The following is a 27966-nucleotide window of genomic DNA, read 5'->3' on the forward strand; positions in this document are numbered from 1 at the left end:
AGAGAAATGTCTCTGCTTTTTAATATGCTGTCTAGGTTGGTCATAACTTTCCTTTCAAGGAGCAAGCATCTTTTAATTTCATGGTGTAGTCACCATCTGCAGTGATTTTGGAGCCCAAGAAAACAAAGTCTGTCCCTGTTCCCATTGTTTCCCCATCTACTTGCCATGAAGTGATGGGACCGGATGCCATGATCTTAGTTTTTTGAATGCTGAGTTTTAAGCCAGCTTTTTCACTCTCCTCTTTCATCAAGAGGCTCTTTAGTTCCTCTTCACTTTCTGCCATAAGGGTGGTGTCATCTGCATATCTGAGGTTATTGATATTTCTCCCAGCAATCTTGATTCCAGCTTATGCTTCATCCAGCCCAGCATTTTGTATGATGTACTCTGAATATAAGTTAAATAAGCAGAGTGACAATATACAGCCTTAACGTACTCCTTTCCTGATTTGGAACCAGTCTGTTGTTCCATGTCCAGTTCTAACGGTTGCTTGTTGACCTGCATACAAATTTCTCAGGAGGCAGGTCAGGTGGTCTGGTATTCTCATCTCTTGAAGAATTTTCCACAGTTTGTTGTGATCCACACAGTCAAAGGCTTTGGCATAGTCAATAAAGCAGAAGTAGATGTTTTTCTGCAACTCTTGCTTTTTTGATGATCCAATGGATGTTGGCAATTTGATGTATGGTTCCTCAGCCTTTTCTAAATCCTGCTTGAACATCTGGAAGTTCATGGTTCATATACTGTTGAAGCCTGGCTTGGAGGATTTTGAGCATTACTTTGCTAGCATGTGAGATGAGTGCAATTGTGCAGTAGTTTGAACATTCTTTGGTATTGTCTTTCTTTGGGATTGGAATGAAAACTGACCTTTTCTAGTCCTGTGGCCACTGCTGAGTTTTCCAAATTTGCTGGTATATTGAGTGCAACACTTTAACAGCATCATCTTTTAAGATTTGAAATAGCTCACCTGAAATTCCATCACCTCCACTAGAAAAGACATGGGCTTTGTAAACAGCAAGACTTTGTTTTGATCCTTGCCCTACCTTACTATGTGACCTTGAGCAATTACCTCCCTGCACTTTAGTTTGCTCAACTATAAAATGGAGTTAAAATACCTACTCCAGACGGTTAGTGTATGTTTCAGGAACAGATACCTACATACTGAGGTACAAAGTGAGAGGGAGCAACTTCTACCCAATATGAAATAAAACTCCTTCCCGTCAGTCTGACTGATCCAGCCTAAGTCACATGCCCACCCTGGGACCAATAACAGCCATTAATTCCATATATTGTTTGATTAGACTGACGAGGCTCCACCCTCAGAGTTGGGACCAGGCCACCTTCTCCTGAGTCACCTGCATGAATGGAAGAAAGGAAGGAGGCAATAGTCTAGGAGATGCTGGTTTGGATCAGCTGAGAGATGGTGCCATGTTTATAAGTAGTAGAAATGGGTGACCAGTTCACAGACTGCACCCGTGTTAAGAGTGTAGAAGATTCACATGTTGGTAGCTGATTAGATGTCAGTGGAGAAGTGAAAGGATAACAATATTTACTGGGATGGAGAACCCCACGGAAGTGCAGGTTGATGAATTAAAGTTGAGCCATATTGCCTTTGGAGTGAATGTGGGCGATCTAGGGGGAGAGGTAGTTAGATTGGTATATCTGGGGCTCGGGCAAAAGGTTGGAGCTGCAGAGATTGAGAGGTAATCAATATCTCAGTCTTTATAAATCCATGTGCCCTTTCAAACACAAAATCTTATACTCTGCCTTTAATGTTATTTAAAACTTCTTAGTACATTAAGTATAATGATCGAAAGCAATTCAAATGATTTACAGCACTGAGCCTGCTTCCCAGCAGACACTGATGGCCTCTGCAGGCAGGAAGCCTCCTGTCTCTTGCACCTCTGCAGATCCAGGCTGCTTGTTCTTCCCTCATCATGGCTGGGTGGCTACCAGGAGGATGCTGCACAGCCCAGACCCTGTATTCTAGCACTTTCAGGGCTGCAGTATTTCCTCTGCTGGCAGCATTCCTGGCAGACAGGTGTCCAGACAGTGCTTGGTCACCTCCAGAGTCGGGGGGCTCACGACCACATGAGGCAGGCTCTGTCTTCCAGATGGGACATACCTACCCCTGAACATTAATTGGCCCTTTTGGCTTTCTCTACTGTGTGTAGCTCTGTCCTCTGGACCGTGTGGAAAGAGGACAAAGCTGGGTGTCTCCCCTTACCAACCCCTCAGGCGTTTGTGGAAGCGGCCAGGTGTGCCTTGAGTTCCCTCTCTTCTTAAGGGTGGCCCCTTCCTGGCTTTCATAGCTGGAACTGCTCATCAAAAATCCCTGCTTCCGATTAGGCTGTGGGAACACTTCCGGTTCTGCTGTGAGAGGCTTCCGGTTGCCATCTTTCCGTGGGCCTGTGGAGCTCGAGGTGGGTAGGTTGAAGGCCACCAGTACCCCTCGTTCTGATGGGGGATTGCACTGGTTCGGATCCCACTTACATAACGCGTCGAGGTGTGTGGCCCTTGGCAAGGCTTTGGCCTTGCTGTGCCTCAGCTTCTTCGATTCCCTTGTAAAACTGGAATATGGATGACGGGGGTCTGTGCCTCATAGTTAATGTGGGGATTGGGGCCTTAATGACACATGGCGTCATCCCTGGGACTTGGCTGGTTCATTGAATGTTAACTGGACTCGCTGCTATAGCTCTCCAGGCCCTCTCGAATCTCTCTGGAACTCCAGAACTGATAGCTCTTTGACCCCTGATGGGAAATGTTGAGAAACACTTAGAACGGCAAAAAGGGTGACCTTTAGGAAGGCTATTAGCCATTGTTCATAAGACAGAAGTCTTTGTTGTAACAAGGAAACTAAAGCAGTAGAAATTCAGATCTGGAAGAAAACCCTGGGGGGAGTATACAGCCTTTTGTCTCATTCTAGAAATTAGGTTTTGTGATGGTATGAGAAGTTCATTTATTTCTTAGACCCTCTCTCACAAGTAATGAGCTCTCCACTCTGGACAACTTTCAAATAGCCTGAAAAAAGCCAGTTTGGGGGGATTTTAGATAGGGTTCTTGCATGCTGTTAGTGTTGAGAGGCTTCAAGGGGGCCAGAGCTGGGTGTGAAATCTTGCCTGCTTCACCATCGGGGGATCTGAAAGTCACTCCAAACATGCCTGCCACATGACCTTGCTCCCCAAGCTGGTGGCTGACCGCCTTCCAAAGCCAAGATCTTCATCTTTGTAACCTTTGGATCTGCTCCCCAGCCCCCAGCAAGGACTTGAGTTAGTGAGTACCTGTTGAGTCATCCTCTAACCACTCATGTCCCAGTGTCTTCAGTGGTGGGGGGAAGAGGACCCTCGGGGTCTTCGTCTGACACTTCTCACGTGCCTCATTTTGCAGACATCGACGAGTGTGAGAATGACCACTACAATGGGGGCTGCGTCCACGAGTGCATCAACATCCCGGGGAACTACAGATGCACCTGCTTTGACGGCTTCATGCTGGCACACGACGGACACAACTGCCTGGGTGAGCGACTCAGCTGTGCCCTGCCCACTGGGCACACCCTGCCTCTTTCTCAACTCCAGCTGGTAACGTTGGGTGCAGTGGGAATGCTTATCCTCTTTTGGTTCCTTGGGTTGAGAAGACCCCCTGGAGAAGGAAATGACAACCCATTCCAGTATTCTTGCCTGGGAAATCCCATGGATAGAGGACCCTGGAGGGCTACAGTCCCTGGCATTGCAAAGTCCGACATGACTTAGTGACTAAACCACAATGATTGGTTTGCTAGGACTGTTGTAACAAAATAGCACGCTTGAGGAGCTTAAAGTGCAAGAATTTATTTTCTCACAGTCCTGGAGACTGGAAGTCCAGGGACAAGGTGCTCGTGGGTTTGTTTTTAATCTGAGGGTCTCTGCTTGGCTTGCAGATGGCCACCTTCTTGCTGTGTGTTCACATGGTCATCTCTATGCGTGCATGTATCTGGTGTTTCTCCCTCTCTCACTCTCTCTTTGCCCTAATCTCTTCCTATAAGGACACCAGTCATATTGGAGCAGAAGCCATCCTAACAACTCATTTTCAACGTAATTACCTTTTTAAAGGTCCTATCATAAATACAGCCATGTTCTAAGGGTTAGGGTTAGACCTTCAACACATAAATTAGGGAGAAACATAATTCAGCCCATAACAAGGATTCTTATATACTTCCAGATTCTCCTAGTTCAAATACATATATTTTTAAGCCAGTTGTATAAATTTATGAGTAATGCAAACTTCCTGGGTACAATTGGGAAAATGTAGAACAACAAAGAAAGACTGGAAAGCATCTTAGTTTCACGGGTGTGTTTGCCTTCAGGCGCCTGGGTGTGACGGTGTGATTACCTGTAGTTGCAATCAGGTACCTGGCCTTCGTCTTCACCATTTTCCTAGATGCCTCATCATTTGATCAGTGACTAACAACCTGCGGCTGCTGTAACAGAGGAACGCGCTAGGTGACCTGAGCGAGACAACTTTACTCTGTCATAGTTCTAGAGGTTCAAAGTCTGAAGCTGTGGTGTCAGTGGGGTTAGTTCCTATGAGGCTTGGAGGGAGGCCCTGTTTTGCCGTCTCTCCTGGTAGCCTCGGGCTTGCCTTTGCACGTAGATCACTTTCCTCTCTGTTTTCACATCATTTTTGTTCTCTGCATGCCTGTATCTGTGTCCAAATGTCCTCTCTTCCTAAGGACACAATCCTGTTGGATTAGGGGGCACCCTGCCGACCTATCTTAACTTGATCATCTGCCAGTAATCTATCTGCAAAGGTTACCCTCACCGGTCCTGGGGGTCAGGACTTCAGCATCTTGGGAGGGATGTAATTCAACCCATAACAGAGGGGGTTTGCAGTCGACGGCCGGAGGAACAGCTCCTGGTAGAAAGCCCGTGGTCTCAAACAGGTGCTCCTGTCCTCCCAGCCATCTTCTGCTGTCAGCTGCTGAGTGACCTGGGGAACAACAGCTGGAGCCTCAGGGGTGAGACCATGGACTTAGCAGGGGTGTGGTGTGGTCATGAACACGTTCTTAACATCTCCAAGCCTCAGTGTCTTGTTGGTAAAGGGAGGTTGTGAAGAGCAACTGTCTCACATGCTGCTGTGAGCAGTAACTGTGATCGTGTCCAGGCAGCTGAGAAGTGTGCAAGCCCCAGGGCGCTCAGTCCTGGGAGGTGTTCCCATCACCCTGACAGCCACGGGAATAACATGCTGTCGGCCTCGCCAGGTTGTGTGTGAGGATGAATGGCGCAGTGAAGCGGCTGGTGCTTGGTGAGTATAGTCAGCAAACAGGCATCAGTATTACCGTAGGTGACTTGGCCGCCCTGCTGTGGTTGGACACTCACACTGTTTGCTTATTTTGTTTGTTTGATTTTGCCATCAGAACCCAGAGGTGGTTCTGGGTATAAAACATTTTTTCTTATTTTCCCAACTGTTTCCTTAGCAAGTCTTCCTGGAACTTCTGGGTCAAAAGGATTATTTGGATTTTTTTATGGCACTCGATCTCTGGTTCCTCTGCCTTTTCTAAAACCAGCTTGAACATCAGGAAGTTCATGGTTGACACATTGCTGAAGCCTGGCTTGGAGAATTTTGAGCATTACTTTACTAGCGTGTGAGATGAGTGCAATTGTGCGGTAGTTTGAGCATTCTTTGGCATTGCCTTTCTTTGGAATTGGAATTCCAAAACTGACCTTTTCCAGTCCTGTGGCCACTGCTGAGTTTTCCAAATTTGCCGGCATAGTAAGTACAGCACTTTCACAGCATCATCTTTCGGGATTTGGAATAGCTCAACTGGAATTCCATCACCTCCACTAGCTTTGTTCGTAGTGATGCTTTCTAAGGCCCACTTGACTTCACATTCTAGGGCTTAAAGCTCAACATTCAGAAAACGAAGATCATGGCATCCGGTCCCATCACTTCATGGGAAATAGATGGGGAAACAGTGGAAACAGTGTCAGACTTTATTTTTCTGGGCTCCAAAATCACTACAGATGGTGACTGCAGCCATGAAATTAAAAGACGCTTACTCCTTGGAAGGAAAGTTATGACCAACCTAGATGGCATATTCAAAAGCAGAGACATTACTTTGCTAACAAAGGTTCGTCTAGTCAAGGCTATGGTTTTTCCTGTGGTCATGTATGGATGTGAGAGTTGGACTGTGAAGAAGGCTGAGCGCCAAAGAATTGATGCTTTTGAACTGTGGTGTTGGAGAAGACTCTTGAGAGTCCCTTGGACTGCAAGGAGATCCAACCAGTCCATTCTGAAGGAGATCAGCCCTGGGATTTCTTTGGAAGGAATGATGCTAAAGCTGAAACTCCAGTACTTTGGCCACCTCATGCGAAGAGTTGACTCATTGGAAAAGACTCTGATGCTGGGAGGGATTGGGGGCAGGAGGAGAAGGGGACGACAGAGGATGAGATGGCTGGATGGCATCACCGACTCGATGGACGTGAGTCTGAGTGAACTCCGGGAGTTGGTGATGGACAGGGAGGCCTGGTGTGCTGCGATTCATGGGGTCACGAAGAGTCGGACACGACTGAGCGACTGATCTGATCTGATCTGATCTGATGGCACTCAATGCAGTGTCTCCTGGAAGGGCTGGGTAAACCTTCTATCATGCCAACTGGGTTTTTGGTGTATGCATAGAAAGCTTGTGAAGGAGGAAATGGCAACCCACCCCAGTATTCTTGTCGAGAGAATCCCATGGACACAGGAGCCTGGCAGGCTACAATGTAGGAAGGTTGCAAAGACTTGGAAACAACTGAGTAACTGAGGATGCGTGCTAGGAAGCTGGACATCCCCAGTGCTCTGAAACTCCTCTAGAATTAGCGGTGTATCCGTCTTCAGTTCCTCTGCCTGTTTTTGTTTAACGCATATTGGATCTCAGATTAGCTGTTATGGGAAACAGATCTGTAAACATGTAATTACACCCAAAGAAAGTGCCGAAACGGAGGTCTGGACAGCAGACTGTGGAAGCCCAGAGGGGTCTGTGAAGAGTTACCCTGCATGGGCTGGGAGTTGGGGGGTGGGGGGGACGTGTGCCTAACTCCTCTGGGGGACTTCAAGGAGGAAGTTGCCTTGAACAGGATCTCCAAAGGTAGGGGTGAGGGCAGAGCCTGTGTGGAGAGCTGTGGGTGGCTCCTTGAGGCTGGGTCGGCGGGGAGTGGGAGGAATGGTGGGAGGTGGAGCTGCAGAGGAAGGCAGAGCCTTGGATGAGATCGGAGAGAACTGAGGCTGGACTGCGTTTGTTGTACCAGACGCCACATTCAGTATTGTTCACACTTTATCTCATGTAATCCTCCCAAGAAGCATAAACATTTAACCTTCCGGGTTGTTGGCCCTTTTCTCAGATGACAGAGTACGTTTCAGGAATGGATTGGTCCGTGAAGACAGATCTGACAGTCTGCCTGTTGGGCATATCCTGACAGGAGCAGGCATATCCCCAGTGGTCAAGAGACCAGACCTTCGGACTGCAGGTTCTGAGCTCCGACCCTGGTTTGTCAGTTATCAGCTGTGTGACCTTTGGCCGCTTCACCTCTAGGCCTGTTCCCTCCCCAGAAACTGCATCCGCAGTCACTGTCCTATAGAGCTGTCACGAGGACTGAGTGGGGTCGTGGGTGCCGGCCAGCTAGAGAGTGGCCAGCACGGAGCGCGCAAATGCCGCGGGCCTTACTCACCCTGGCCGACCTTCAGACCAGATGCATCGCGGTGGGCTGGTCTGACGCCTCCGAGACCTCACGGGGGCCGGGTCTGCTGTCTGCACTCCCTGGGCTGTGTCACACACACAGCCTCCCCGTCTCATCACACCTCTCTTACCTGGATAGAATCACCTGCTTGTAAGCACCCATATTCCTGGCTATGGCGGGCAGGTATACCCACCACCTCCAGACTAATGGGGTCTGTGCAGGTTTTGGTTTTAACATTGTGATTTCCATAGTGGATTCTTTTTATACTGATTAATTTAAGGAACTGGGTAAGACTCCCCACCCCCACCTCTGAGCACAGATTGCAACTTCTTTCGGCTCTAACTCATGCATATGGCAGCCGAGAAAAGGCTCTCTCTGTTGCTCCTCTGCTTTTAGCTGAGGGCAGATGCTTTCCAACAGACGTCTTGATGTTTGGGCTTTTTCCTTCTCATGTCAAAACTCCGGCTCTGGAAAAGTCAGACCTCGGTTCCAACAGGCTCCAGCCCTGCCTGACAACACAGAGCCACAACCCCCTCACCCACAAAACGCTGAAAATGTGCCCAGCTCAGTGTCGGGATCTCAGAGGCTTGTAAACACTGGCTGAAACCGTCATGCTGTAAGAGGAAGCTGGACTTAATGGAGTTGGAAGATGTGGTCCAAATTCTGTCACCACTACTCATGAGCTTTATGGTTTGAGAGCAGTTACTCAGACTCTCCAAGTCTCAGTTCCTCTAACTGCAGAATGGGTCAGGAATACCTGTCTCAGGGTCACTGTGCCAGTTACATAAGAAAGTAGACCTGGAGAGCTGAGCGTACTGCTTGGGAGGTTCTGCGTGGGTCAGGGTGCATCAGTCACACTGCTGCAGAGGTTTCAGGCTCGCCGCCCACAGTCCAGCCCGTGAACATGCTTGGTTTCCCTCCCGCTCACCCCGTATTGCTGATGTGATGATGATGGCGGTGGGGATTGAATTATTTGTCCACATTTATAAATCAAGGGATGTCACATAAAACTCAGTATTTCCAGCTCTGTTTCTGCTTGGCCTTAATCCCCTCATCCCTGACTTTGTGGGTCTGGGGCAGGAATGCATATCCCACATGGCCAGATATGTAAAGGTCATTAGGAAGCTTCGATCTAAAATATGTTCAATCTCTTCTTCCTTGACAAGCATCCCTTCCTCGTGACTTGGAAGGCTGGAGTGGAATTTAGAATTCTAGGACTTTTTGGAGTTTCGTGCCAGAAAGTGGTAGCATGGGCAATGCCTGCTCCCCATCCCTTCTTCTCACCCCTGGCCGTCCTACACCACAAGGCACCTGAGGGCGCCCTAACCTGAATATGTAAGCCCTGGTCATTTGCCCCGAAGCCATCTTCCCTTTTTCTTGGTCCTGTTATCTGTCCTTCTGAGAAGAGACAGGTTTGTGGGCGGGGGGTGGGGGGGGTTGGACAGGGAATTTGTGGGGCCTCAAACACCCAGGTGCCATGACCGCCTGTGGAGTGCTTACTCCGTGGGGAGGGCTGTAGCCACAGGAGCGGCAGAGCGGGGACCCTCCAGGCATGAGGCCGAGAGCAGGGGCGCCTCCCTATGGGAACAGCAGCAACTGGGAGGATCCGCATCACGGCCCCTCTTGGGAGAGCATGTGTCCACTCCCGATCGCCACACTCCCCACCGTTCTCTATCGCTCACAGCCTGTCGGTCATTTAGCTCTCGGCTCGGTCTCAGTAGGAACTGTGTTCACGCTGCCTGATAGAGCCTCCAGCACAAGGCCTGCCCTCGGTGGGTGTTGGGTGCTGTGAGAAGCTGACTGAGTTTGGGGAGGGCTCTGTGTTCTGCAATCTCTCTGCTTTGTGCAGCCCTGACCGTCTCTGGTCAGCCACTCTTGAGCCCCACCCCACAACCATCACCCGTCAGGGACAGTCAGGCCTGTCTGCATCTCCTGTTTTGTCTCCAAAAGCCTGGGTCAGAAGTCTCGTCCTCTTGGAACATCCCTCTCTCAACCACCGCTGAATTCCTTCATGATGATGGCTGGAACCGAGCCTGGTCAGCACAGTTTGAAAAGCGTTCCGAGCTCATCGGAGAAATGAGGCTGATGGCTGAAGGGTTATTTTCTTGCCTGGGTTTTCACAGTTGAACCTTTTCTTTTCTTTTGAGCAAATGAGGTTATTTTCTTGTGGAGATGGCTTGCCTGGGACCGTGTCCTGGAGAGTGGCCAAATCTGTCCTCTGGGGAGTAAAACCCTCTTTCTATTTGACATCTTTATTGAGGAATTTCTCAAATATAACAGAAAATGACACCAGAGGGAATTGAAACCATGATGAGATCCTTGCTCAACCCCAAATGACTGCTTTTAGCATTGTAATTACTTGAAATAGCAGTAGTTCTGTTTGAAAAATATTATTCCAAACTCCATGCAATTGGACATAAGAGCAATATTTAGGCTAATAGAATAAGGTTTTTTTTTCATCCTAAATTAAAACCAGCGGTGGATAATTTTTTCCCGACTCCACAAAGCAAGTCTCCTTTTCCCCTAAAGCCATTAGTTCACTTAGCCAGATGTTCTCTGCGACCCCAGTCTTTATCTTGACTTACTGAAAAATACGGTTCTCAAGTTGCTCACAGTTTGAATTTCGGACTTGCTTCTCAGCACATTTTCCCCTGATGAAGAGGAGTCATCTGCAGCCAGATTCAGCAGAAAAGTTGTTTTGTTAAGCAGATTGCGATGTTCCCGTTAACACTTCTTGAGCACCTACTGTGTGCCTGGCCCCATGCTAGGTAGTCGGCCCCTCTTAGGTGAGGTGAGGGGACCTTGGCTTAGTCTCTGCTGTGTGCCTGGAGTCGTCCAGGATGTTGTGCTAACATTCTCTTACTTGGTCCTCACGCATCCCTGAGCAGAAGCCATTAGTATCCCCTCTTTACAAATGAGGAACTGAGGCTCAGAAAGGGAAAGTGACCCATGTAAGGTCACACAGCCAGTAAGTGGTCAAGCTGAGACCAGGGCCCAGATCTCTTCGTTTGCCAGTTCAAGCCTGTAAGCTACTGCCTACCACTTCCCCATGGCACCCAAAACAGACCCCACTCTGGGAGGCTGGTCCGGATCATTGGGGGTTTGATAGCCCCCCACCCCACTGTGAGTGTGGGACTCTGTGAAATCCTAGCATCTGCCAACCCAGGCTGGTGGGTGGCCTGCTAAAGGGGATGAGGGCAGCCAATGCTCTGGAGAGCTCCCCAAAATCTGTGCTGCCTCCCAGGCAGGTCCTTGCTACCCACGCAAGAGCCTTCTGTCACCCTTGAGCTTCTTTGGGACATTGTGTTCCCCATGTGACTTCACAGAGCCCTGTGATCACTGAACCCTTTCACGTGGCTCCCGTCACCTTCACAGCAGCACCCGTTTTATCTGCTCCCAAGGCCCCTCGGGTCAGGGCACTGCCGGCCTCCTCTCCTCACCTCTCATCCTCACCCACCCGTGCCCTCTGGCCCCACCGGCCTTACACCCACCATCCTTCCATCCCTCCTGTTCAGCGCTGCTCCCTGTGACCCCTGTCCCTGCATCTCCCTTCTTTTCCAAAGCCTTCTGTGACCACGTTGTACACACCTCTGCTTGGCTCTGTGCTGGAGTTTTGTCTTCTTCCCCTGTAGGCAGAAGCTCTCTTGTTTATCTCTCCTTCTTCCTCCTCCAAATCGAGTGCTATGTCTGGCAAATCATAGGCATATAATAAATATTTATAGAATGAACAAATAAATGAGTTTGAAGAAGTGCCTTGTATCCTACGTCCTCAGGCTCAGCAAACGTCCATGCTGGGCACATGGTGGAGATCCAGGAGAATTAGATGGAGCGCGTGTCATGGGACCCCCAGATTCACGAGAAACCCAGAAATGTTCACGGCTCAAAGCACAGGTGACATAAGGCTCCATCCAATATTCATCCATTCATTCATTCATTTATTCAAAAAAATGTTCAGAAGCCCTGCTGTGTGCCAGCGCCAGCTTTAAATGTTGAAGGTACACTGAGTGGTGAACGAAGCAGCAAGCGCAGGGGGGAGACAGTGCGCAAGGAAGCACGGAACTCAGTGAAGTGGGTTCAGTCAGGCCACCTGCAGTGAAAAATAATAACACAAATGTGATAGGGCCGCAGCCACAAAGTCAAAAGACGCCTGCTCCTTGGAAGAAAGGTTGTGACAAACCTGAACAGTGTATAAAAAGCAGAGACATCACTTTGCTGACAAAGGTCCCTATAGTCAAAGCTATGGCTTTCTGGTAGCCGTGTACCAGTGTGAGAGTTGGACCATAAAGAAGGCTGAATGGCCAAGAATTGATGCTTTTGAGCTATGGTGTTGGAGAAGACTCTTGAGAGTCCTTTGGACGGCAAGGAGATCAAACCAGTCCATCCTAAAGGAAATCAACCCTGAATGTTCATTGGAAGGACTGATGCTGAAGCTGAAGCTCCAATACTTTGGCCACCTGATGCAGAGTCAACTCGTTGGAAAAGACCCTGATGCTGGGAAAGAATGAGGACAGGAAGAGAAGGGAGTGACCGAGGATGAGATGGTTGGATGGCATCACTGACTCCATGGACATGAGTTTGAGCAAACTGAGGGAGATAGTGAAGGACAGGGAAGCCTGGCATGCTGCAGTCCATTGGGTTGCAAAGAGCTGGACACAACGGAGTGACTGAACAACAACTCTGTGATAGGAAGTGACGGGGCAGGGCAACCGTGTTGGAGAGGGCGGTACACCTGTGACCATTGGTGCGTTAAAAACCTCCCCACAATCAGTGGCGTGAAACACCAGTTTACTCTGCTTGCAGATTCTGTGGGTCAGGAATTCAGAGAGGATGCAGTGGGGATGGCTGTCTCAGCTGCTCGGTGTTTGGGCCTCAGCTGGGGAGTCTTGAAGTTGGATATGCCTTGATGGGGGCTGGAATAATCTGGAGACTTCTCTGCTGATGTCTTATGGTTGAAGTTGGTTGTCAGCCAGAACACTTCTGGGCAGCCTCTTGGTGTGGTCTGTCCACACAGGGTGGTATGGGCTTCCTCACAGCATAGTGTCTGGGTCCCAGGAGAACAAGATACAGTTTTACAGTCTGCTCTCAGAAGGCACTTCCACCCAGCTTTGCCTATCAAGGCAGTTACAGAGGTCCCCCAGTGTTCACAGGGAGGGGACTTGGTGAAGGGCCTTCAGGAGGAGGAGGAAGCTGCCCATCGAAGGTCATCTTCCCTCCAGACAAAAAGGGGAGGACAAAGGCAGTGGCCAGGGCCAGGGACAAGTTGGGTGAGTGTGGGAACAGGTCATGGTACCTGGAGGATCTGGAAGGAAGGAGAAAGCCTAGAGATAAGGTCAGGAGGGAGCCAGGCCAGGTCATGTCAGATCTTACAGGCCCTAGAAGGGAGTTAGGATTTTATTCTCAATTAGCTGGGGAAAAAAAAATTAGCTGGGACCATGGGACATTTTAACCAGGGATTGACGTCTTAATAGATTTGCCTTCTGGCTGCTACACAGAGAATGTGTTAACGGGAAATAAGAGAGACCATTATGGTGGTCTAGATCAGAGATGTTGGTGGCCCCATCCAGGGTGACAATCGTGGAGGTGATGAGATGTGGTTGAATTCATGTATGTTTTGAAAATGGAGCCAGAATGGACTGATGATGGATTAGATGTGAGAAGTGAGGGGTAAAGAGGAATCAAGAGTGACTGCTGGCTTTTTGCTTGGAGTTACTCTGTAGCTTCTGGGGAAGACTGGGGGGAGGACAGACTGTGGAGTAGGGACTTCGTGGACTGAGAGTCTGTGGCTGCTGCTGCTAAGTCACTTCAGTCATGTCCAACTCTGTGCAACCCCATAGACAGCAGCCCATCAGGCTCCCCCATCCCTGGGATTCTCCAGGCAAGAACACTGGAGTGGGTTGCCATTTCCTTCTCCAATGCATGAAAGTGAAAAGTGAAAGTGAAGTCACTCAGTCGTGTCTGACCCTTAGCAACCCCTAAGCAACCCTGGACTGCAGCCTACCAGGCTCCTCTGTCCATGGGATTTTCCAGGCAAGAGTACTAGAGTGGATTGCCATTGCCTTCTCCGAGAGTCTGTTGGGCCAACTTCAATTTGACATAATTAGTAGCCATCTGAATAGATACGGTATACAAGTTCAAAGTCTATGAGGTAATCAGGTCTGGGGTTCAGGGGAATGTGAGAGCCTAGAGCTTCTAGTTGAACTATAAAGAAAGCTGAGCACCGAAGAATTGATGCTTTTGAACGGTGGTTTTGGAGAAGACTCTTGAGAGTCCCTTGGACTGCAAGACCCAACCAGTCAGTCTTAAAGGAAATCAGTCCTGAATATTCATTGGAAGGACTGATGCTGAAGCTGAAGCTCCAGTACTTTGACCACTTGATGCAAAGAATTAGTGGAAAACACCCTGATGCTGGGAAAGATTCAAGACGGTAGGAGAAGGGGACAACAGAGGATGAGATGATTGGATGGCATCATCAACTCGATAGACATGAGTTTGAACAGCCTCTGGGAGTTGGTGATGGATAGGGAGGCCTGGCGTGCTGCAGTCTGTGAGGTTGCAAAGAGTCGGACATGACTGAACCACTGAACTGAACTGAGAGCTTCTAGATGGCATCAAAATGGAGAGCTCTTAAGTCGTTCATCTCAGAACATCTCCTGAGTGCCTGCCCTGTGCTGCGTCCTGGGCTGGGAGCTTCCAGTTTGCAGATGAATGACGTATTCCCAGTCCTGGAGGAACATTGGGAATCAGTCTGCATAGTTTTGAATCCTGGATCCATCACTCAACTTTGTGACCCTGAGCAGGTAACTTCATTTCTCGGGGCCTCGTATCCTCATCTGTTTGGTGGGGCTAATAGCAGCGCTTATTTGACAGGGATGATGCAGAGACCAGATGAGATAAGCTTTGCAGAGCGTGTGCCTGGCAGTCAACAAGGGCTGACAGATGTGAATTACTTAATTAGCACTTATTCCTAGTGTGCAGTCTGGATACTTTTTAAAGAGAATGGATGTCTTTTCTGAGCTAGTGAAGATGGAGAAATGAGCCTCATGCCTGAGCTGGGTGTGAAGTCCTTTGGTGGGGACTGCCCCACGTGTTCCACACAGTGCTCCTGCCCAGTGAGCCACGGCCCACCACCCTCCCCGGCCAGACCCTGCCCCTTCCTCCTGCACCGATTCTTGGCTCATCCGCTGACATGGGCCGCGTGGCACCAGGGCTGTCGTCCCAGCTCTACCTCAATACTCACCTTGTGACCTTGGACGCACGTCACCTCTTTCTCAGTCTCGGTTTTGTGGTCTCCAAAATGAACATGATGCCTGTCTGGCAGGATCAGATGTACACTGGGTGACACCAGAGGCCACCAGGCAGAGGGAGCAGAGGAGGAGAGGAGCTCTGCAGGGCCCAGCGGGGCCCGGGAGCCCAGCTGCACGTGTGGGAGGAAGGCACCGTGGGCGCCCAGATGCTCCTCGGTGGTGCGGCGGTCACGGCTCTTCCCTGCGCCGGGCTGTTCCCCGGCAGGATGAAAGGGCCGCGCCTCGGCCGTTTTGAAGGCGCCCCCTCTCATCCTGGAGGACAGCTGGAGACAATGTGTTGCTCCCTGAACCCCTAACGAAGGCTCGACTCGCCTCTGTTTATTTGTCTTTATACTTCAACAGCGCAAATGCATTTCTTGCTGGGAAAAAAAAATGCTGACCATTTTAATGTGAAACTAAACAGTTTCAGACAGTCAAATACTTATTCCATAAACACCAATATTTTTCAAGGTAAACTGTGGAGGTTTCTTTTGTCCTATTTCTGCCCTCCCTCCCCGCTGGTCCCTGTTCTTGGCCCACATTCATGTGGTCTGAACACACTTGGTTGGAGGGAGTCACTGTCGGAGGACAAGCTGGATTCAGACTCACTTCTCTTCCAAGCTTTTTACAACTGTTAATCTGATGGGAATTCTTTGGCCTGAGGAAAAGAAACAGAGTGGACTCAGTGTGCATCTTTATAAATGGGCGTCCTTCTTTCCCCAGATCATTACAGAACCAGGGAACTTCTGCAGTGGGCAGGGAGGTGGGGTGATGGAGACCCAGGTGTGTTTTGGGGGTGGAGTGGCCTTCTCCAGCCTCAGGCCTGCAGCCAGCTCAGGACTGGGGGCTGGAGGGAAGGCTGGGCAGAGCCTCGGGTGTGTCTTATAGAAGGGGGCCAGGCGAGTGCTGGGGGGCATGGCAGTGGGCCAGGAATCAGGCTCTTTGGGCCGTGGACTTACAGGGGGACCTCGGGAAACTCCTTCCCTCTCTGTGCCTCAGTTTCCCCATCACATGTGAGGTAAGGGGTGGGATTCAACCAATGGTTTTCAGATTCTGTGGTGTTGTGTGTGCAGCAGCAGAACTCTTTATTTCCAGCAGAATCCCACGGTGGTCACACAGCTTTGGCTGAAATGGGAGGCAAGACTGGCAGGGATGAGAGCCCCACTCTCTGGGGAGCTCAGCCCTACAGGGCCCTGTTTGGAACCCCTCAGCCTGGCTGCTGTGTCAGAGTCCTTCTCCCTCTGTCAGCTCGTGATTGGACGTCTTAGTGACATAGAGTGTCCCCAGGGATGGTAGCCGAGCCCCTCCTCCCTTCCAGATGCAGTCCCCATCTACCTCTCTCTCCTTGTTTCTCAGAGCTGTAATCTCCAGCACGTCAAATAACTTCCGTTTTCCTAAATGCACCCCCCTTTCCTGCTCTGGAGTACCCTACACCTACTGTTCCTTCTACTCGGATCACCCTTCCCCGCGCTCTTCGTTAATTCTTTGTGACCCCTACTTGTCACACGTCAGCTCGGGCGTCATCCCCTCTGGAAAGCTTTCCCTGAGTTGCACACCATTCCCCTGGGTGCCTGTAGCCTTCCAGGCTGCCCTCTGCCTCAGCGCTGAGCTCCTAGGCTTGTCCCTAAACCTCAGGGGTGGGTCTCTCCTGCCTCAGGAGATCCTGAAGGGCCAGGCTCCAAAGTGCCTTAGGTCTCTGTTCCCAAGCCCAGCGCAGACCCATCTGTGTGATGGAGGGATGGGTGGGTGGCCGGGGAAGGAAGCAGAAAGTTTGATGCTGACTGCCCAGGAGAGCATGGTCTGACAGTGATACACACACAAGCCTGGCCCAGGAGCGGGGCTCAGGGCTCTCAAACCTTCCGAGAACTGGGAGAGGGCAGGGGGTGTCTCCTAGCAGCCCACGTGAGTGGGGCCCCTGCGGCCGGCTGAGCGTGGAGCTCCCCTGTCCCGTCCTGTCTCCAGGCCCAGCTCCTTCTGGTCTCTGCTCTAGAGGAGCCGAGAGCAAGGACCTGGGAACAGACGCGTCACCCTTGGCCCAAGCTCCCTTCCCAGCAGGGGTTTGCAGCCAGCTCTTTAGGCTCACTCTTCTTATCCCGAAAAGAGGGGTGACAGTGTTCCTGGGAGGGGGCTGTAGGCATGGAGCGAGGTGGGCATTGTGGCGTCAGGAGGCCCCTCGGCCTCTCCTTCTTGCTCTCCCTTGGGTGGCACCTTCAGGTCAGAGACCACAGCACAATACAGGGTGGCCCTTCCTGTTGGTAGGACGTGGCTGAAATCTGTTGTCGGTCGCCCTGTGCTGGCTTTGAATAGGGCTCAGTGTGGTGACCTGGGGAAGAAGTCCTGCTCTGTCCCAGGGTGGAGAAGGCCGAGCCCATAAACAGCAAAGAAAAACAGCCAGTTGCCGAGGACAGGACAGACAAGCAGACACGTCCCTTCGTCTTTCTTGTTTGCAGTCCATGTGCCAAGGTCTTGGTCAGAATTCAGAGAAGTAAACAGAAAATAAGTGTCTTGTGAAAGCTCTTTAAAAATACTTTACCACCAAAACATATACCCCAGACCAGAACTGAACTGTGTGCCTAAAAATGGGAGTTATCAGCAAGTAAGGGAGTCCCAAAGTCTGCGACCCAGCGCTTCCTCTGCCAATAAGCTTGCTTACTCTGGAGCAGTCCGTGCCGCGGCGGTGATGGGGGCCACCCTGGACGTGGGCTGGGCCGGGCTGCGTCTAGACACGTGCTGCAGCAACCATCCTTTCCCAGCACTGACAGACCGTTTATCGTGGCCTTTGGCCAGCCCCGTGCCTCGCCTGCCCCCGCACCCCTCCCTGCGCACCCCTCCCTGGCACCCGCCTCACCCCAGCCACATGCAGCTGGAAATAGACTAGCCAGCAGAGAGGGCTGGTGCCCAGCTGGCACTCCTTGTCTGTGGGAAGCAGGTGGCCCTGGCAGCCACCCAGCTGCTTGGTCTGGGGTCTCTAGCGACCCCTCAGGTGATACCTTAGTGGTGGGAGAGGGTCCCACGGCCCCTTGCCCCGCCCTGGCTCATGTGCTGGCCGCCAAGGGGTCACATGCCAGTAGTTGTTGGGAGGGGCCTTGGCGGAGGCCCTGTGGAATGGGATCCTCCTGGGGCCCTTCTTCCCATTGGAGGAGTCTGGGGTCTTCAGCCTGGCAGTTGGCTCCTTGTGCTCAGGGCTCTGCCTGCCACTCCAGCCTTGCCTTCTCACCCTACAAATGAGAAGCCTGTCCCCACCCTCTGTGCTCCTCCCGCCTTGGAGGACGCCCCCTCTTGGCTGCCCTAAGCGCTCCAGTTCATCCTCGAGCACCTCTTCCCTGGCCTTCCTGGCAGCGTGACTCAGTCCCCACCCTGCCCGAGACACAGTGCTCCTCAAGCAGAGTAGAAAAGGTCTGTTTACTTACCCATCTTCCACACGTGGAGTAATTATACAGAAACACTCCAAGAAATTGGTAGACAAGACAGAAGATAATTCCCCCATTAGCTTGCCACCCCAACAGGTCAACAGCTTTCAGGTCCTAATGTTCTTGTCTGAGGTCATGTGTGTGCAGAACTGACCGTATATGGTTAGGATCGTGCACTGATGTTTGTATGCCGCTTCCAGCCCCAGATCCTATCAGAACTTTTGTCGCTGTTGATGTGTGATCACGTAGCCAAGATGTGGGGCTGGAATCTGAGTCCAGGATGTGGGGGGCGTGACTGAGAGCTGCTGCTAGGGTGGCCATCTGGTTGGGAGAAATGGTTTGTAACCTCTGGTCAGCAGCTGGCCCAAGTGCCCCCACCTACCAGTCAGGAGATCCAGAGATGAGTTAGATGCAACTCCCACCCTCGGGGAGCTCTAGGCTCTGTGCAGTAATACTCACAGCTTGGTGTCCTTGATGTCATTAACATTGGCCCAAAGCACTGGCAGGGAGGGAGCCATCTCCCGGTGCCAAGTGGGGACAGGGATGGGGCGAGGGGAGGAGGAAAGGGCAGGTGCAAAGCCTGGAGCTGAAGAGGCTCAGCCAGAAAGGAGTGCAGACTCAGGGAGAGTAGACAGAGGTGTGTAAAATGGCGGCCTGGCTCAGTCAGAAAGGAACGTGGGCTCAGGGAGAGGAGTAGACAGAGGCATGTGAAATGGCGGCCTAGCTCAGTCAGAAAGGAGTGCGGGCTCAGAAGGAGTAGACAGAGGCATGTGAAATGGCGGCCTAGCTCAGTCAGAAAGGAGCGCAGGCTCAGAAGGAGTAGACAGAGGCGTGGGAAATGGCGGCCTGACTCAGTCAGAAAGGAGCGCGGGCTCAGGAGGAGTAGACAGAGGCGTGGGAAATGGCGGCCGGGCTCAGTCAGAAAGGAGCGCAGGCTCAGAAGGAGTAGACAGAGGCGTGTGAAATGGCGGCCGGGCTCAGTCAGAAAGGAACGTGGGATCAGGGAGAGGAGTAGACAGAGGCGTGGGAAATGGCGGCCTGACTCAGTCAGAAAGGAGCGCGGGCTCAGGAGGAGTAGACAGAGGCGTGGGAAATGGCGGCCGGGCTCAGTCAGAAAGGAACGTGGGCTCAGGGAGAGGAGTAGACAGAGGCGTGGGAAATGGCGGCCTGACTCAGTCAGAAAGGAGCGCGGGCTCAGGAGGAGTAGACAGAGGCGTGGGAAATGGCGGCCTGTCAGCAGAGGCACACACCATTGCTCCCCGAGCCTGAGACATGGAGACCCAGACCGGCAGACGCAGGCCTGGCGGGAGACTTCCTCCGTCTGCACCTCGGGCACCTCAGACGCCAGCCTGGCTCCTCGCCCCCTCCTTCGACAGCCACCAGGGCCCTACCTACTGCTCCAGCCTCACCAAACATATGCACATGGGTGTGCACTCGTGCACACACTCACACACACAGACACACACGGCAGGCATCCCATCCCCAAACACAGCTCTCCCTGAGCCGGTCCTTGTGCAGTTTAGACAGAGGCTCCGCAGCCCCCGAGTTTGGCCTCCCAACCCCCGGTCTTACCTGGTCTCACCCCTTCTCCCACCCTGGTCGGGCAGCTCCCTGGGGGCAGGCCTTGAGGACATGCTCACTCCCTGTTCCCTGCCTGTTCAATGAATGAACGAGCACAAACACGTGTGCCATCACAGCTCTCTGGGGGAGACAGGGCGTTAGAAAGATGACTTCAGATGGAATGGCGGTTCTTGCAGACGTGCTCTCGGGTGGGAAGCCAGGAAACTGTGTACAGAGTAACGGGTCCAGCAGCCAGGATGCGAAGGTTTGTGCCAGAATCCCGCGTCTGGGGATTCATCTGCAGAGAAGTCCCTCACAGCCGCCCAGACGTGTCCCTCCCAGGGGAGTTTGCTAAGAGTGGAAGAGAGACAGCACTCTGAGGCGAGGGCAGGGGGTCCTTGCAGCCTGGACAGCGGCAGTGAGAAGGGCAGCCAGGACTGAGCCCCAGCCTGCCCAAGGCGCTGACTCAGCTCTCAGTGAAGCAGGGCCAAAGGGTCATGCTCTCAAGGGCGAGAGGGCGAAAGAATGATTCGTTACCACTAGCTGAAACTCAGCACATGAAAAAATAAAATAGATGCTCGTGATAGGAGTTGTGGCTAGAGTATGAATTTGTTGATCTTTTCTCCGCCGCTGTTTTTCAAAATTCCTTGTACATTCACATTTTTGAATAATGAAAGTTTTATTGGACAAGTGATAGGGACCCACGCTAAGCTCTTGAGGGCGGTTACGCTGTGAAAAAGTCATGCCACAGCCTGGCCTGGAACGGGAGAGGGGCAGCCTTGGGGAGACACGGCGGTCCTTGCCAGCTCAGCTAGGCTCAGTGCTGCCTTTTCCATGAAGCTCCCCGGTGCCCATGTCAGCCCTCTGCCTCTGCCCGCTTCTTTCTTGAGTGTATCAGCTCTCCTGGCACAGACTCATTCCTCAGTCCCACTGTGTCTGCATGACCCACCCAGGGCCTGGCAATGAGGGATTGCTGAGCGCCGGAAGGAAGCGGCCAGTTCACTGCCAGCCCGGTGAAGGAGCCGTCACAGGCTGGGGTGGGGGCCCGCGAGGGAGCCCCCACTCACAGAGAAGAGGTCCCAGGGCCGACCGGGGGAGGGAGCTGTTGGGAAAAAGGAAGGAAACGGGCCACTGGGGAGCACCCACAGCAGCCGGATAAGGCCCAGATTTAACTCAGCAGAAGCTGGAGGAAAACATTGAATTTAATTGGGAAGATTTGATGCTTGAAGTTCCGGAATTCCAGGCAGTAGCAATGGTGGGAAATTTACGCTGGGAGCAAGGCATTTGACCTGGCCAGAGTCAGGTGTGATGGACTGACCAGAAGGCCCGTGTGCACCGGGGCAGTCCGGGGAGCTCCTGGGCTCGCCTTGCCTCTGTGGAGTCTTTCCCAAGGCAGTGGGGCTCCCCCTGCCCCCCACCCAAGCCTGCAGGGGTAATCACAGCCAGCTGGGCCTGCTTTATTTCTGAGGATATTCATTAAGAATCTTGTCAAAAGCATTTCCCCTTCTTTTCTTAGAGCGTCTTGCTTTGGTTCCAGGGTTTGTTCTGTTAGTTGGTTTTTCTCCCTTCCCTCTTTCCAGTCCTCCATTCTCATCCCCATCAAAATGGATCGTTCAGAGCTCCAGTGCCTCCCACAGATGTCTGTCCAGGATCACGTTCACAGCTGCCCTGGCAGAGGCCTGAGGGCGGGGGACGAAGGCATCCAGTTCCCGTCCTGGGCCCGTCACCCACACGTCGGTGACCGAGGGCAGGCCGTGTGCTCTGCTTGCAGCTCCTGTTACAACACTCTGCTCCTGCCCCGGGCCGAGGCCAGCTGGGACGCTGTAATGGGAGTGCTGACGCGGAGCAGGGGCTCAGGGAACGGGAGTTCCCTTCCGTCTCCTGCAGCTTTCTCTCTTGCCCTTGCTGGAGAGATTAAAGGAAGAGCTGGTCTGGCCGCAGTTGGCATAGACCAAGGGCAATGATGAAGTGTCATTCAAGGGGACAGCCCACTGTCTTCAAGCCCCTACCCCCTCCACCCGCTTCCCCAAGCACCACTCAGAATGGGTTTTCTGCAGCTGAAGACTTTGGTCCTCACTCGAGTGAAAGCACCACAAAGCAGGAAGTGGGCTTCCCCGGCTTACCAAGCGTCCCACGTGGCTCTGTTCGTTCGTCATGCACCAGAGCCCACAGGCTGGCAGCGTTTGAGGGTATCTACTTCTCTCCATCCTCATCTCCCCACAAGCTGCCCTCAGGCAGAGCTGTGCTCACCCACTCAGTGGGGTTAACTGCTGGGCAAGGCTGTGCCAGGCAGATAAGCAAACCTAGGTCTTCTCCAGCCAGCTCTCACTCTGCCCCCCTGCAAACCCACCGGCCAGCACTCAATCCAGTCCCTGATCCAGCGCTGCCACCCGGGGCAGCCCCTCCAGGGCCACTCGGCCCATCCCTGACGGGGCAGGCCCGCAGCCAGGGCCTCCAGGCCAGAGCTGCCTGCCCCAGCCAGTTCTCAGTCCATACTCGGTCCACAAACACGTGCTGTTTAAAACCCCAAGACGCAGCCACACGCAAGATGTCCCTGTCCCCAAGCACTCTGCATCTCCGAGGAGACGGAGAAGTGAACACAAGGCAGACGCCAGTGACGAGGCGCCGAATGGCTCCCAGGTGTTTGGGCTGAAGCAACTGTGGGTGGCGCTGCCATTTGCTGAGATTCAGAAGGCTGCGGGAGGGGCCTGGGCTTTGCTTTGTTCTCTTCTGCTTTCGTTGTGGAGGTGGAGATAGTTCACTGTGGGCCATGTTAGGCTTGTTAGGTTTGTCCTGCCTGTTGGACATTCAAGTCCAACTGATTGCAAGTGCTGATCTCTGAGTCTAGAGGATGGTGGAGCAGACAGCCCTAGAGGTTTGGGCAGTGTTAGCCAGTAGCTGGCTGGAAAAGCCATGGGACAGGGTGACAGCTCCTAGGAATGGAGCCCAAGGGGAGCCTAGGTTTCTGGACATGGCCCCCACAGGTGCACTCACCTCCCGGGGCCCACTTTTTTAAAGGAGGGACTGTCTACGGAGTTGGAGAAAGTGTTTGCCAACCATGTATCTGACAAGGGTCTACTATTTAGGATATACAAGAACTCTTACAACTCAACAGTAAAAAGACAGCCCAATTTAAAAGTGGGCCAGGGGGCTTCCCTGGTGTTTTGGTGGTAAAGAAGTCGCTGTCAGTGCAGGAGATATGGATTTGATCCCTGCTCCAGGAAGATCCCACATGTCGCGGAGCAACGAAGCCCGTGCACCACAACTATTGAGCCTGAGCTCTAAAGCCCGGGAGCTGCAAGTCCTGAAGCCCACGTGCCCTGGAGCCCATGCTCTGCAACAACGGAACCCCCCTCAATGAGAAGACCACGAACTGCAACTAGAGATAACCACCACTTACCACAACTAGGGGAAAAGCCCACACAGCAGTGACGACCCAGCGCAGTCCAAAATAAATAAATAAAAATTTAAAACCTCAATTCAGAAGCAGGCCAAGGATTTGAATAGCCATCTCTGCACTGTTAAGCAGCTGGTAGTCACGGTCCCCCGAGAAGGGTGACCCAGGTGGTGAGCAGGCCGGAACCTGTATCAGGAGGGAGCAATTCCGGAAGCTGAGGCCGCTCTGCTCGGAGAACAGGAGGCCGAGGCAAGACTGAGCGCTCCCTTTGGATGAGGCTCGTGGTCGGTTTCCCAGCTCAGGAGGGACTTTGCCATCCCCCAGAGGGTGTCCACCCTGTGAGCCCCTGCAGCACTTGCGCCGGCTTTGTCCAACAGAAGTGAAGACGGATCGGTGCCCTGTGTGTGCTGGCACTGTGCCGAGTGCCCATGGATGTTTGTATTTAATTTTTGGCTGGGCTGCGTCTCCACTGCTGCTCCCAGGCGCTCTCTAGTCGTGGCGAGTGGGGGCTCATCGTCGTCGTGGCGCACGGACTTCTCACTGTGGTGGCGTCTCTTTGTCTCTGAGCGCAGGCTGGAGGTGCGCGGGCTTCAGTCATTGTGGCACTCAGACTTAGTTGCCTCGAGGTGTGTGGGATCTTCCCCGACCAGGGATTGAAGTCCCGACCACCGAGTCCCCTGCACTGGCAGGCAGGTTCTAAATCACTGGGCCACCGAGGAAGCCCTGTGCTAGGGGTTTTACCACCATTATTTTCTTAATTCCCCCAAACAGCCTCAAGTACTATTATCTCTGACTTTTAGAGAAGGAAACCAGGGCCCCAGATGGTTAAGCACAGTGCCAAGGTCACATACCAAGACCTTACTGAATCCTGTACCCCAGATGCCATGACTTGCAGGGCAGGAACCAGGACCCATAGGTAGTGGTCTCAGGGAGACACATGTTTATAGACTACGTGTTTATAAGACACGTGATTGTAAGGTGGAGCAGTCAGCAGTTGGAGTTAGGCAGCAAACTCCTTAGATATTCTGTGCTGCTCAGCCATCACTGAGAGATCGCAGACAAGCGGGGGGCCCAGCTGAGGGAGGCAGTGACCAGACCCTGCGGGCCAGCAGCCTCGGCAGAGCTCTGTCCCGCCCTGGCTGGCTCCTCGGGTCTGGGTGTGAGCGTGCTGGTCTGGAAAGCTGACCCCACCAGTCATCGCCCAGTGCTGAGCTTGGACTCTGGCCTAGCCCGAGGGCCTCGGTGTCAGAACAGGGCTACAACGGGAGACCGTGTGTCTTCTGCACACAACCAACCTGCTGGAAAGCCAGGAGCCCCAGAGAGGGCCCCAGCTGATGCCCCAGACCAGGAGGTAGATGATTCCCGGGAGACTCCAGTCACACCTCCTGCCTGCTATGCCAGCACTTCTGACAGCTCGGGGAGTATCCTGGATCTGGCAGAATCCAGGCCCCAGAGCTGCTCTAAGACTCATGTGTATTTTACCCGAAATCTAATCCATCTGGTTCTCATTTATTTACACTTAACTCATCAAATGCAATTTTGCAAGAGCCGCTCGATAGCCAAGAGGCCTTTCTGCCTAAGCCTCCCTTCTGAAAGGAGCCGGAGGAGGGCTGGGGCCTCAGTCTTCCGGGACCAAGAGGGAGTTCTCAGGGTTGGAGGCTGAGTTTGGTTTCTGAGACGGGCCAATGCCGCTGCCTCGGTTCCCGGACCCTTGTTGGGAGCTGGGATGGCGGAGCCGGGCACAGTGCCGGACACACAGTAGGCTCTTGGCAGCCGGCAGAACATGGGTGGGGTTCAGGCAGAACACAGAGTCTCTGTTTCAAATTGTGAAGCGTTCATGGGAAACACAAAGCAACCAAAGCTGGATCCAGAAGTAATTTCTCGTTATAAATAACTGCAAACCTGGATTCTTGGTCCAAAGTAGGACAAACAGTCAACTATTAATAAAAACAAACACCAGCACCTTGGGCCAGAGAGTAGACCTCATGGGCAAACCACAGCCCCGCCTGCGGAGGCCTTTCAGAAGCACGTCGACCTGTAGCCCCTTGGTGTCAGCTCTGGAAGCCTTCCTGCTGGAAAGCAGCCGTGTCCGTCACTGCACGCGGGCCGGTGGAGTGGGCCGGTCAGCCGCTGGTGGGGGTGCGGGCAGCCTTTTCCGCGTGAGTGGTGGGCACACTGAACAGAAATGGGGAGAAGTCACAGCTAGGGTTGGTCTCTCCCGACCGCAGCACCCAAAGCTGTGCTCATGCAGGGCACTGTAGAGGGGCGCGGGGGCACCTGACCCCAGAGACCTTGCTTGGACTCCATCTTTGGTGCTTGGCTTCCCTGGTGGCTCAGACGGTAAAGCGTCTGCCTGCAGTGCGGGAGACCCGGGTTCAATCCCTGGGTTGGGAAGATCCCCTGGAGAAGGAAATGGCAACCCACTCCAGTACTCTTGCCTGGAAAATTCCTCGGGTAGGTTACAGTCCATGGGGTCACAAGGAGTCCGACACAAGTGAGCAACTTCACTTCACTATGGTGCTCAGGGTGCTATGTGCTGCTCTCACCAGAGTCCTCACTGAGGCCACTGGGATTGAGGAGGAGGAGGCTAGAGAGGCCGGGCCATCTGGGGCTGGGTTTGTGGAGCCCTGATGGAATCTTCTGTGGGGGGAGGCGGAGACCCAAGGGGAGGCTGTGCCCCGGGAGCGGAGGCGGGACAGACGGGCAGGGCAATGAGGAGAGCCACCAGCCTCAGGGACTGCTGAGTGTCGGGTGCACGGAGGCAGGGCTTTCTTGGGCTGGGCTGGCTGGGTCAGGGCAGGCAGAGCCGGAGCCTGACCCCTGCTTGGCCTCCTTGGGGCCCTAGTCCTCCTCCCTCCCTCCCTCCCACCTTCCATCGTCAGTGCACACCAGGCTCAGAGCCTCCGGCTGGGGAGCAGCCCCCAAGGCACGCAGGCTGTGTATATGTTTTACCCCAGACTACACTGGGACCATCTGTTTCAGAGGGTGTCTTCTCCCAACCACACCAGCCGAGGCCCCCAGGGCAGGGACTCTCCCTTCCCAGCACCCTGGCCTGCCACCCCAACCCTGAGCCAGAAGATGGGGCACTCCAGCAGTCCTGGAGGCTCAGCTGAAGATGTGTGTGTGTTACAGGAGGGAGCACATTCTCCTGGTGCGGGGGGGTGGTGGGGAGTTGCTGCAGGCTGGTACCTTCCAGAGGGAGACCTGGCTGGTCCAGGCAGCCCACGATGAGCTCTGTGCCAGACCTTCACAGTGCTGGAGCCCTCGGGGTCCTTTCTGCACTCTGCCGTTTAGATCTTCTGTTGCCAATTAAAAGGGTTTCCCGAGAGGAGCCTCCTAGCGTCTGCCCCGGAGCCCACGGGGCCTCCTCTCTGCTTTGGAGCCAAGGCCCTGTGCCGAGGAGCTCCCTGCCTTCTGGGAACATTCAGCCATGGTCATAAATAATGATGAAGGACCACGGGCTGCCAGCAGGGTTCAGAGGCGGAGGGCACCCCCATCCCCCTGGGAGCCCGCTCGGGGACCATGGGTCGTGGGCGGGAAGCAGGCTTGCTCCGGGCCTTCACCACATACACATAGGCCCAGCCTCCACCCGAGGCTTGGTGGTTGGTTGGTGACACTCTGGCTTGTCAGTCTTCCCCGGGGACTGTCCCCTCTGCCAGAAGGACTGGTGGAAATAGGGGCCAGGAGGACCCAGGCAGGGCCGGGTTGGTGAGAGCCCTGGTGGAATCTTCTCGAGGAGGGATGTGCAGCCCCTGGGAGCCTCCAGAATCCTCTCTCGCCCAGGTGGTCCCAGGCCCTCCCCACCTGTGCCCTGCACCTTCCACAGCTCCTCTCCTCGTCTTCCAGCCTCAGTCACAGACCCCCCCGACCCTCGGCTCCCATCACCTCCTCCACGGAGCCTCTGCCTCCATGCTCAGGTCTCACACACTGGCCGCCCGGTGAGCAGGGGCTTGACCAGGGGCATTCATTCTGGGGCCCCTGGCAGCTCACGGGGCGCGGGGCATGCAGCAGGGACGCAGTGTTTGCAGGAGAAGTGTTTCCAGTGGATTTCAAGGGCGAGGGCTTCTGTCTGGACAAAGAGGGCGAAGGCGTCCCGGGAAGAGGCGCACATGTGCCTGTGAAGGCATGTGTGATTGACAGAGAGTTGGGGGCGCTGAAGAGGCGTGCCGCCTGTGGCCAGCCCAGAAGGAATCCGGACAGTGTCCTGCTCCGGGGCACTGACCGTCTATGGCAGAGCTCCCCGTCACTGCGCTGCGCAAGCACACGTGTGCCCCTCCGTGTGTCCACTCCTGAGCACCAGCCAGCCCGACCCTCTGCTGGGGGCAAGGACGTGCAGGAGGCTCAGGTCTGTTGTCAGCCCAGAGCAGAGACAGGACGGCCAAGCCCAAGGGAGAAAGTTGGAAACAAATCGGCTTGGCTGGGAGCCAGGGGCCGGCAGATTCCGCCCAGGACTAGGAAGACTTCAGGGAGCAGGGGGCTTCTGCCCTGGGTTTTGGAGGCATGATCATGTCGGGTTGGGGAGGACTGTAGCCTAAGCACCCAGGGACCTGACGGTTGCCGCCATGACCGGGCAAGAAGTGTCCTCACTCGGAGAGGCTGAGTCATGGGAGAGTAAGGAAGGGCTTTGG

At 53.4% G+C, this 27966-nt stretch overlaps 1 protein-coding gene across 2 annotated transcripts in view; it reads left to right on the forward strand.

Moving 5' to 3' along the window:
• SCUBE1 (signal peptide, CUB domain and EGF like domain containing 1) overlaps positions 1-27966 on the forward strand; it is a 130836-nt gene that overhangs the window by 18332 nt on the left and 84538 nt on the right. For both annotated transcript variants that reach the window (XM_027540571.1, XM_027540570.1), the window contains exon 3: positions 3382-3510. In XM_027540571.1, the coding sequence (XP_027396372.1) occupies positions 3382-3510 (129 nt within the window). The remainder of the gene's footprint in view (positions 1-3381; positions 3511-27966) is intronic.

This window comes from Bos indicus x Bos taurus, chromosome 5 (assembly GCF_003369695.1).
Source record: "Bos indicus x Bos taurus breed Angus x Brahman F1 hybrid chromosome 5, Bos_hybrid_MaternalHap_v2.0, whole genome shotgun sequence".
NCBI classification, from domain to species: domain Eukaryota; kingdom Metazoa; phylum Chordata; class Mammalia; order Artiodactyla; family Bovidae; genus Bos; species Bos indicus x Bos taurus.